General features: G+C 41.2%; 1 protein-coding gene across 1 annotated transcript in view; it reads right to left on the reverse strand.

Annotated features, from left to right (window-relative positions):
- Positions 1-5,929: 5,929 nt before the first annotated feature.
- LOC147709811 (uncharacterized) overlaps positions 5,930-12,224 on the reverse strand; it is a 166,499-nt gene continuing 160,204 nt past the window's right edge. The window contains exons 2-3 of the mRNA XM_086928269.1: positions 11,621-11,680; positions 5,930-9,545 (exon numbers count right to left, since the gene is read on the reverse strand). Coding sequence (XP_086784395.1) covers positions 6,389-9,130 — 2,742 coding nt within the window. The 5' untranslated portion in view covers positions 9,131-9,545; positions 11,621-11,680 and the 3' untranslated portion in view covers positions 5,930-6,388. The remainder of the gene's footprint in view (positions 9,546-11,620; positions 11,681-12,224) is intronic.

A 12,224-nucleotide genomic window follows, 5' to 3' on the forward strand; every position in this document is an offset into this window, starting at 1 on the left:
GAAAACACTGAATGAACTTCTACCTGGTAATGAAATTAGAACTATGATTAAAAAAAAAGAATGGGCGTCAAAGTATGTTTTCTGATGATTTTTTCTGGGCATTTCTACCAGGGGCTAGTAGAGTTTTGAGTGAGGAATCTCCCCCTCCCTGTGATGTGTGAATGGAAAATGGCCTAGGTAGGTGTTTTCACAGTGCTACGATAACTTATTGGTTACATATTAATTATTACATACAGATTTTCTTTTACTGTGATGAATCTCATTAAGCTTGAGGAATAACCAAGATGAGATGAGAATTGAACATTCAGTATGCAGGAGTTATATTTTGTTACAGGTATTTCAAGGTCTATATCCACATACATATATACATATACATACACTAGACTAAAGTATATTGCAATAAAGTTTGGTTAATTATTAGATCTCACTCATTGTTCTATGTTACAGGTCTCCTTCCCCGCTGTTCCCTTCCTTCCCTTCCCCCACTTGATCGTCTCCAAGCTCTGTACTATAAAAGGCTTCAGTTTGAGAGGTCGACCATATTGAGATATGAACCGATCCTGATAGGGACCTTTTTAATTCAATCCTGCCAATTCTGACACATGCGTACTTCTCTTTGTAGACTTTGATGGTACGTTAGCTATGCCTTTCTAATAAATGTTTTGTTGCAATCATGTCATTTCTCTACCATGTGAACTTTCTGATGTAGTTACTTTTTTTTACAAATGCCTGGGTACAATACGTGCACTGATATGGTATCTCCCATGTGTGAACTTTCTGATGGTACATTAGCTGTGCTGTACCCTCCTAATAAATGCCTTTTTACTTTCTGTACACTCATGTGGTTGCATCGTTAAGAACGCTGTCACATTCTGTACATTCATACAGGCGAAAGGGAAGACAGGGGCAGTGTCTCCTTGTGAACAGTATGTAGTGGTATTAATGGGGGACAATCAACAGCGCTTTTTTAACACTGAACTAAATAACACTTTTTAAAAGTGAATTTGTGAATTTGCATTAGTGTGATGCTAAAACACAGTTTCTTACAAAACTCACTGAATTAATTGTACCTTTCTAAGGATGGTTACTCACGGCTTGCTAATCATGGACAGAGCATCTGAGTTGATTTTGTTTTCCTGCCCCGGTCCATCGCGGTGCTTCAGTGCCGATTGAACAGAGGGCAGGGAAAGAAGACGAGGTACTTCTGGTCTCCTGGGCTGGACTGCAGTCAGCGGTCTACTGTGGAGAGGGGAGGAAACTAATTAAATCGCATGCCTGTAAGGACACGCAGCGGACACGCGCACCAGGCGGAGTGCCAAAGGCAAGCCCGTCTGCGACCGCCCGGGGCCAGAACCCCTGCCCGTTTTTTACCATCTCATAAATACACCGTAGAGCAATTATACTCAATGTGCCCCCCATCCAAGATCTATGTAAACATAGTATACAGATGGGTTCTAGCACACATAAATGCAGCCACTTTTCTAATACAATGGGGGGCAACAAGGGATAAACTAACAAGGATCAGGAATTTAAAATGATACTGGTCAATTGTAGATCCCTCAATAAGCATAAATACGAGCTCTATGACCAACTGACTGATAGCCAACCAGATATCATGTTTCTGACTGAAACTTGGCTGAATGAAGATTCTGCACCAGAAATCCTTGAGGCCCTCCCTCTGAATTATGGGATCGTCAGACTTGATCGCCAAGCGAACAGGGGGGCAGGATAGCCATCATCCACAAGCTATTGGGACAATGCTCATTAGAAGCAGTGACCATTGAAGCCAGTGAGGCAGGCTTCTTTACCATCATAGCGAATACTAATTATGTCATGAAAGGTTTTTTAATTTATAGACCACCAGGCCCTATTGTACAGTTTGCATCTAGCCTCAGAGAACTTGTAATACAACCAGCACTGCGAAACTCCAAGGTACTGGTGCTAGGAGACATGCATTTACACTTTGATGCTTTTAATAATACTGCAGCGCAAGAGCTCTGTCAGGAGTTGGCCGCGTTACAGCTGGTGCTGCAATCATCCCTCCCGACTCACCAACATGGGCACCTATCAGATCCAATTTTTGTCAACTGGGGAGAGCTAACAGTTGAAAATCCTACTGCAGTCCCACGGCGGACCATTATATGATTCCTTTTAGCACAAGGATTTCCAACACTCCTCTCCTGCAAAAGGCAAGGGCAAGGAGACTGCAGAGGAAATGGACTGGATTCTCAGCAACCTATTTTAATCACGTCCTCCAGCAGGAAAGTCCACCGGGTGGAAGTGACGCAGAATCCGCCTGCATCTTGCTTGATGACAGGATAATGAAGGCGCTAGACAGAGTGGCCCCATGGGCCACGAGTGCACCAAGGAGACAGTCAAATCCTGCCCCTTGGTTCAACAAAGAATATAGGACGGTTAAGTCGTCATGTAAGCGCTTGGCAAGAACAAAGAATATAGGACGCTTAAGTCGTCATGTAAGCGCTTGGCAAGAAGCTGGAGAGGAGACTTTTCAGATCAAAGGACGGCCACAAATAAAACCAGCCATAAACACTACCATGCGTTCATTAGGAAAACTTGGGCCGCGTATTATAATACGAAGATAGAGCAAGCCGAAAACTCCTCTAGAGAGTTATTTATGATTTTTAAGGATGTATCATCACTAGCCAGAACCACAGCTCCTAGCAGCGACTCAGTGGAGTCTTGCAACTGGATAGCAGACTTTTTCTCTGAGAAGGTGGAAAAGATTTACAACACCTTTGCGGAGGAGGCACGCAATGGGAGGTCGGAGGGGACGGGAATATGTATCATGGAGGAAGCACTCCGCCTCTCCAGTTTTAACCTCCCCACCTGCGACAATCTCAAAAAGACGGCCCTGAGTATTAAGTCCGGTTCACCTAGGGACTCTATGACTCCAAAAACGTTGAGGGAGGGTATGGAGGTACTAATACCCTATATTAGACACCTCTTAAAACTCTCTTTTGATTCAGGGGTGGTCCCACAAAAGTGGAAAGAAGCAGTGGTTATCTCCATCAAAAAAAGTAATTGCGGGTCAGCTGGAGAACCTACGACCAGTCTTGCTTCTGCCATATTTTGCTAAATTAGCAGAAAAAGTTGTCAATACACAACTAACAATGCACATTGACCAGCACAGCCTACTCCATCCGACACAATTGGGCTTTCAGGCGATGTACTCCATGTAGTCAGTACTGCTTCTGTCTACAGAAACCATACGCAGGCAGGTGGATGAAGGGCAGATAGTGGCATTGGTCCTGTTGGACATCAGTGCCGCATTTGACAGTGTCACCCATCCAATACTCCTACAGCGCCTCAAGGAAGGAGGGCTGGATAATCTGGCCTTGAAGTGGCTGAGATATTTTCTACAGGACAGAAGTTTCCAAGTGTCCCAACGACCACACTACTCTAAGAGCATTAAGTTGGCTCAAGGAATCCCCGAGGGTTTCATACTTAGCCCTACTCCTTTTAATCTTTATGTGGCCCCTCTGGCAGACATCATCAGAAAATACGGTATTAGTGTTGTGTCATATTAGTCTCTCTATCTCAATCCCACATAGAGGCAGCCACCAGCTTCGCCTCCTGTTTACAGGAGCTGGCAGCCTGGATATTGAGTAACTGTCTAAAATTGAACTTCAGTAAGACGGAAATCCTGATTGTAGGGAAGTCTCCCTCAATATGGTCATCGAGGTGGTGTTCGCAGACACTAGGCACTACTCCCACCCCCAGAAACCAGGTTAAGAACCTGGTGATGTGACTGGATTCCAAGCATTTGTTTCATCACCACACTAAGACGGTGGCCGGAAAATGTTTTGGAATAATGAAAGGCCTTCAGAAGATCCTGGTTGTACTCCCTGTAGCAGCAAGGAAAACTCTAGTCCATGTGTTGTTAACTTCCCGCCTGGACTATGGGAACGCTCTATACCTAAGTGCCAGAGGTAAGAGTGTTCAGAGACTACAATGCATCCAGAACACGGCGGCTCGCCTTGTTCTGATGCTCCCCAGGAGAGCCTCTTCCAGGAATGCCCTGGCGGCCTTGCACTGGCTCGCAGTGAGGGAACAAATTCTCCTTAAGGCTCTGTTTGTCAGTCAGCGTATCCTGGAGGGAAAGGGACCTAGCTACCTACATAGTCTAATGTCACATTTCATCCATCTAGGGCCCTGCGGTCCCTGGGGACGGGGCAAGTTAAAATCCCAGTAATCAAAAAAGCAAGAATGGGTGGAAGATCTTTTCGATATCTATCCGCTAAGCACTGGAACACCCTCCCCCAAGCCCTCCGGACAGAACCATCAGAAAACTCCTTCCGGAAAAAACTAAAATCATGGCTCTTTCAGATATAGATCATGCATCACACTGAGATTGGCCGCTACAGAGAGGTCCGAGTAGCCTTGCAGTGCAGGGACACACTAGCTAGTGTAAACAGGCGCTTTACAAGCTCATTTAGTATTATTACTATTATTATTAGATGTTTCCCAGCTGGGAGTTTCTGATGTTGTTTTAACTCTGCCTTTAATAGCCTTGTCACATTCAGTGTAGTCTTCAGTGTGGACTTTTGATGTTTCATTAGCTCTCCATCTCTTATAAATGCCTTGTCACATTCAACACATTTATGTGGTTTATCTCCTGTTTGAACATTCTGATGTCATATTAAATGTGGTTTTGTATTAAGGCCCTTTCTGTCCATTAATATGGTTTCTCCCTAGTGTGGATTTATTGATGCTGCCTTTAGTTATTCTTCCTGTGGAACACTTTATTACATTTTGTACGTACCTAGGATTTCTGTCCATGAGGCGTTTGATGTTGCTTCAGTTTTTCATTTGTTATAAATGCATTGTGACATTCAATATATTGATATGTCAGTCAGTCAGTCAAAGATCTTTTATTCGATAAATCAATATCAAAAAAAGGCACGGTACAAAAAGAAACGTACATTCTTAAAAAAAAGAAACATACATTATACAATATTAAAAACGTACAATTTTAGAATTAAAAACCACATATGATTTAATTAAAAACAAAAATTCAAGATGTTTTAAAAATCATCACTATTAACTTTGTCATAAAAAGGTTAAAAAACATCGTGCCGCCATCCCCGTAATCCTGATATATAACAGAAATGATATTTGACCAGTAAAGTGCAAGGTGCAATACATCATAACAATGTGTCCAATCTCTCTTTCACCATAAGTCCTTTCTTGGTGCGCACCGCACATACCAGATAGTTGGCTACATGAAAGACAGTGCTAGGGTCGTTCAGCAGCTGCAAGTAAAGAAGTGCAGGTCTAACTTGCAGAAACCCTGCCTTTTTTAAGATTGGCACAAGATACTTCCTCCTTTCCACTATAAAATGCCCACAAAACATGGTAAAATGCATAGTATCTTGGATAGAAAAGCTATCACAAGAACAAGGAAGAAATTCATCAGGTTTACACCAGGATGTGTACTGGCCTAATATCAAGTGAATCATGTTCAGGCGAAAACGAGTTAATAAAAACCTATGAAAGGGCCGGTTAACCAGAGTGAGGTAGAATTCAGGACCCGGTGGGTTTGCGACCAAAAGGTGTGCTCTAACCAAAGGTTTTATTAGTTCCTTTTCCTCTCTTATTAGCGTTAGCCTCAATAGCATGTCGCTTTTAGTTTTAGCGATGTCAGCCCGGGATATAGACTCCGGTGAGGAAAAGAGGTTAGGACGTCCCAGAGCGCTAAAACCATTTCTAACATAAATTAACCACTTAATTTTTTGGACGTTATGAAGTAGGAGGCAATCTCTCAAAATGGCCTGATTTAGAGATAGTTCGCTGTTAAGCCAGATTTTAAGCCACATAATTAGGGGGGCCACTCGAATTTTGTCTGTTATAAAATCAGCCCCCAATTCAGAGTGAACAGAATAAGGTGTTGACTGGGGTACAGACAAGACTGATCTAAAAAAATTATTTTCAGAGGCCTGGAGGCAGTCTATCGACCCATATCCCCATAAAGAGCAGCCATAGGTTGCAACAGACACGCACTTGGCGTTATAGATAGTCATGAGGGCTGGGACTGGCCTAGCCCCCAACCTTCTGCTGAAACTCAAAATGGCAGAAGATGTTCTTACTAGGGCACTGTGTCTGTTTCTTATTTGAGGGCCCCAGCTCCCTTTATCTTCAAACGTAACTCCTAGATACTGGAATGTTGATACTCTAAGCATTTCTGCCTTGCTACAATAGAAAGATATATTGATATGGTTTCTCACATGTGTGAACTTTCCGATGTTGAATTAATTTTTGCTTAGAAATAAATCCCTGGTCACATTCATATGGTTTCTCTTCAGTGAGGATTTATTGATGTTGCTTTAGGTTGGTCTTGCTTTGAAACAATGTATTACATCCTGTACATTCATTTGGGCTTCTCGGCAGAATGGACTATCTGATGTTGCCGTAGATTCTTCTTCCCTCTAAACACTTCATTACATTCAGGACAATTAGATGGTTTCTCCCCAGTGTGGATTTTTTGATGTTGCTTTAGCTCTCTATTTGTTATAAATGCTTTGTCACATTCAGTGCATTCATAGGGTCTCTCCCCGGTGTGGACTTTCTGATGTCTCATTAGATTTGACTTTGTAATAAATGCTTTGTCACATTCAGTGCATTCATAGGGTCTCTCCCCAGTGTGGATTTTCTGATGTTGCTTTAGATTCTTCTTCCATCTGAACACTTCATTACATTCTGGACAATTAGATGGTTTCTCCCCAGTGTGGATTTTTTGATGTTGCTTTAGCTCTCTATTTGTTATAAATGCTTTGTCACATTCAGTGCATTCATAGGGTCTCTCCCCGGTGTGGACTTTCTGATGTCTCATTAGATTTGACTTTGTAATAAATGCTTTGTCACATTCAGTGCATTCATAGGGTCTCTCCCCAGTGTGGATTTTCTGATGTTGCTTTAGATTCTTCTTGCATCTGAACACTTCATTACATTCTGGACAATTAGATGGTTTCTCCCCAGTGTGGATTTTTTGATGTTGCTTTAGCTCTCTATTTGTTATAAATGCTTTGTCACATTCAGTGCATTCATAGGATCCCTCCCCGGTGTGGACTTTCTGATGTAGCATTAGTTGCGACTTTCCAATAAATGTCTTATCACATTCAGTGCATTTATAGGGTCTCTCCCCTGTGTGGACTTTCTGATGGTGCATTAGTTGCGACTTTCTAATAAATGCCTTATCGCATTCAGTACATTTATAGGGTCTCTCCCCAGTGTGGATTTTCTGATGTTGCTTTAGCTCTCTATTTGTTATAAATGCTTTGTCACATTCAGTGCATTCATAGGTTCTCTCCCCTGTGTGGACTTTCTGATGACTCATTAGATTTGACTTTTGAATAAATGCCTTGTCACATTCAATGCATTCATAGGGTCTCTCCCCGGTGTGGACTTTCTGATGTCGCTTTAGATGGGACTTTCTAATAAATGCCTTATCACATTCAGTGCATTCATAGGGTTTCTCCCCGGTGTGGATTTTCTGATGTTGTGTTAGATGTAACTTTATCATAAATGCCTTCTCACATTCAGTGCAGTTGAATGGTCTCACTCCAATGTGGACATTTTGATGTTTCTTCAGGTCTCCATTTATTATAAATGCTTTGTCACATTCTGTACATTGATATGGTCTCTCTCCAGTGTGGATTTTCTGATGTTGTTTTAGCATTCCATTTGTTATAAATGCTTTATCACATTCTGTACATTCATATGGTCTCTCCCCAGTGTGGATTTTTTGATGCTGCTTTAGAAGCGCCCTCCTGCTGAACACTTTTTTACATTCTGTACATTGATAGGGTTTCTCCCCAGTGTGGATTTTCTGATGTTGCTTTAGCTGTCTATTTGTTATAAATGCCTTATCACATTCAGTACATTTATAGGGTCTCTCCCCAGTGTGGATTTTCTGATGTTGCTTTAGCTCTCTATTTGTTATAAATGCTTTGTCACATTCAGTGCATTCATAGGGTCTCTCCCCGGTGTGGACTTTCTGATGTTGCATTAGTTGTGACTTTCCAATAAATGCCTGATCACATTCAGTGCATTTATAGGGTCTCTCCCCAGTGTGGACTTTCTGATGTTGCATTAGATGGGACTTTCTAATAAATGCCTTATCACATTCAGTGCATTCATAGGTTTTCTCCCCGGTGTGGATTTTCTGATGTTGTGTTAGATGTAACTTTATCATAAATGCCTTCTCACATTCAGTGCATTTGAATGGTCTCACTCCAATGTGGACATTTTGATGTTTCTTCAGGTTTGCGTTTGTTATATATGCTTTGTCACATTCTGTACATTGATATGGTCTCTCTCCAGTGTGGATTTTCTGATGTTGTTTTAGCATTCCATTTGTCATAAATGCTTTGGCACATTCTGTACATTCATATGGTTTCTCCCCAGTGTGGATTTTCTGATATTGCTTTGGTTCTCCATTTGTTCTAAATGCCTTGGAAAATTCTGTACATTCATACGTGTTCTCCCAAGTGTGTTCTTTCTGATGTCGCTTCAGATTATTCTTCCATCTGAATACTTTATCACATTCAGTACATTTATATGATCTTTCTCCAACGTGGATGTTCTGATGTCGTGTTAGATCTCTATTTGTTCTAAGTGCCTTGTCACATTCTGTGCATCGATATTGTTTCTCCCCAGGGTGGACCGTTCGATTTTGCTTTAGCTCTCCATTTGTTTTAAATGCCTTATCACATTGTGTACATTGATATGGTTTCTCTCCTGTGTGAAATTGCTGATGTCTTTTTAAACTTTCCTTTGCAATATATGCCTTGTTACCTTCAGTACATGTATATGGTCTTTCCCCAGTGTGGGTTTTCTGATATTGTTTTAGATCTCCATTTGTTATAAATGCCTTGTCACAGTCTGTACATTCATACTGTTTCTTACCAGTGTGTACCTTCTGATGTAACATTAGTTGTGCCTTTCTAATAAATCCCTTGTTACATTCTGCACATTTATAAGGTTGCTCACCATTGTGGATTTTGTAATGCCACCTTGGATTTTTTTCCCTATGGAACACTTTATTACATTCTGTACATTTATATGAGTTCTCCTCTGCGTGGTCACTCTGACACTGCATTAGGTCTTTCATTGCAAAGAACACTTTTCCACACTCAGCCCATCAATATGTTTTTTCTCCAGTATGAATTTATGATGTTGCACTTGCTCTTTCTCTGCCTAATAAATGTTTGCCACATTCTAGATATTCATACGGTTTCTCTTCTGCGTGTTCTTTCTGATACCAGGGTAGCTCTTTCCTCGTAATGAGTACATCATCGGACTTGCTTAAGTATGTCAATGTGTTATGTCTTCTATGTATATCAGCTGAACCCTAAGAGCCAAGTACAGACCTCGTTGAGCAGTTTGGGTTTTTTGCTGTAGATAGATTTGGCGAGGCATTAGCCCTCAAGGAAAGAGATTTAGTAGTATACTGTTTTTACATCACTGCCCACTCCAGCCATTGTTAATACCTTTACTGTGTTAATTTATTACTGCATTAGTTTCACCTGTTAGATTAAGAAAAAGAAACACTGAATAACCTTAAATACAGAGTTCATACATACAAGTGCGCTGAAGAAATTCTTAGATTACACTTTCAATGTACAGATACAATAGGCAGTTAAAGGGCATACGATCCTTCCATGATCCCCTTCTATAAAGGAGTGTGGACTGAAGGAGTAACCAAGACACCATAGAAGGTTCCTTATTCAATGAGACAGACCCTCTCCTCATGACACAATACAATGTTAAATTCATAGCGACAAGATGCCCCCATTCATATCCAGGGAATGCTTCAATTATCACACAACCTAACAAATAATACAAGATGGAACATGCAACACAGAGCATTCCAATATTGGCAAGAAACATAAGCAATTGCTGTAAGGGAGTCATTTATACTATCAGACCCTGGGACAGAATCCGGACTGATATTATGAGCTTCTTCCACATAGTGTAGCTCCAGAGATGAGGGTCTCTGACCAGATCTTCACAAGGAAAAGGGGTTTACAAACATTTTAAACACATAATGACAACCTATAATAAGCCTCACCTTTTAGGCATAAAGGCTTTACCAATGCTGCAAAACATCAGAAAAAAGAAAGAAAATCAAAAGTGCAATGAGGTTGCCGTCTGTTGCATCACTCTGTAGGCATGCACATTTTTCCTCCACAAACATGCACACCTACAGAATTACACATGCACCATTTTTCGTTTAGTCTGGTGTTAGCTGAAACATTATAGTTTACAAAAATTACATATATGATTAACTTAAGGGTTTTAGCTCTCCATCCATTGGTCATTTGCTGCGCGATTCACAATTTGATTCCACCCACTACAGAAAACAGCATGGTGCAGTAGGTCAGCCTACTTCTGCTACTGGCTAACCTCAGTGACTTCAGCTTATCAGTTCCTGCCTCCTGCTAATGATGTTGTATATTCCTTCTGGAGCTTCCTTTGTTTACACGATTTCTGCTTTCTCAGAGTATAGCAGATGGTGTCCATTTGAATAGTTTCTTTATAAAGTAATTCACTTTTTAGAATGCATTTGTAAAAGGGAGAAGGAACAGGAATCAGAAGAAGAGCATACTATTCTCTGGCATGTTCTCTGCTTACCTGAACACTCTTCTCTTTCTCTGCAGCCAGATAGTCATCACGAGGGTCAGACAGAAAAGGAAACCGCAACCTCAGGAGAACCTGATGATGCCGGTCACAAGGTCACCTCAGAACCAATCAGAGAGCGGGGAGGGCCATTTAAATCCCGGAATACGGAAGAAGGTGGCTTAACAGAAAACACCAAAGGGAAAAGCAGCACTGGTGCAGATGCCGGAAAGAGCTACACCTGTGAAGATTTTTCGGAGCCAAAACCAACCTGTTTCCTCGCCAAAGGCTGGAAATGAGAAAACCAGTGAGAGTTTAATAACCCCATCATCCCAGCTGCTTGGACCTCCACACTTCCTGGTTAAAGGACCGGATGAGAAGCAGTTCCCGAATTCCCTGCTACCACCTTCCAGAATTCTTTCATTACTGGCAGCGACCTCCCAATGGCAGAGCGTGGCCGAGTCCCGGACCTGACACAACACCGGCCATGTATCAGGAGAAACGTGGCTAAGCCAGGTAAGGGGCAGGATCTTGGGGAGACAGGTCAAACCTTCAGGGTAAAAAGCAGAGCGGCAATCTATCGGGTTGTGTTTTTATGTTTTGTATTTCCCTCTTTCTTTATTTCTTTTTTTCATTGTTACACTCTTAGGGCTTAAAATATTAAATGTCTATAAGCCTTGTATAAATAGTCAGTTGACACAATAAGTGAAATTTGTTTCTTTCAATCTTCCATTCCTTTTCTTAAGTTGCACAAACCAAAGAGAAAGACTTCTCGTCCACCATTTTTGTTGGCTAAATCAGGAGCATGGGTGTAGGGCTCTGTATGTATGTATGTATATATTTTAATGCTTATTAAGCGCAGCTGTCACCCAGCGGGTATCCTGGCGCTGAGATCAGTTCCACCATCTGTTCTACCATTTATTCTCTCATGAGGCCAACCTATCCTCTCTTATACCTAGTATTAGAAAGAAGAGTGACTTACCCTGGCAATCTTTTCTTTTACGAGGGCATCAACAAAATAGGCTTAGGACTCCGCCAGGACCTAAAAAATAAAAATAGGCAACAAGTTACAGATTGTTTTTGCTTTTTTTGACTTTGTATAAACAAACTGAACTTAAGTCGTCCAGACTAAGTAGTCAACTGGCTTATAAAGCGAACTCATAAATAAAACCTCTCACTTAACTTCCTTAGTATCTGTGGTTATTTGCCCGTTAAGTGACAGCATGAAATGAATTGCATTTTTTAATTGCACTCCTGAATGTATTTTAATTGGGGTCTACAGCTATGCTTGTAAACCAACTTAGTCTGTATGTCCTGCTTGTAGGTCTTTTTAATTTATTTTCAGTGCTCTTGTTTTCTGTGCTTATATAGGTATTTAATTATTACTTTAGCAGTTGAATATGTGCTGTGTGGTCTGTCTTTGCAACCCTATCTATCTCTGTGTGTCCATCAACTCGTCTATCTACCTGTCCTTCTATGTATGTATCTACCGGTCTATCAACCTATTTACTGTCATTCTATCCATGAGACTTACCTTTGAAAAATTATCAATCTTTTTGAATTCTATAAATCTTTGTAAATTATCA

This window comes from Lissotriton vulgaris, chromosome 6 (genome assembly GCF_964263255.1).
Source record: "Lissotriton vulgaris chromosome 6, aLisVul1.2, whole genome shotgun sequence".
Classification (NCBI taxonomy): Eukaryota; Metazoa; Chordata; class Amphibia; order Caudata; family Salamandridae; genus Lissotriton; species Lissotriton vulgaris.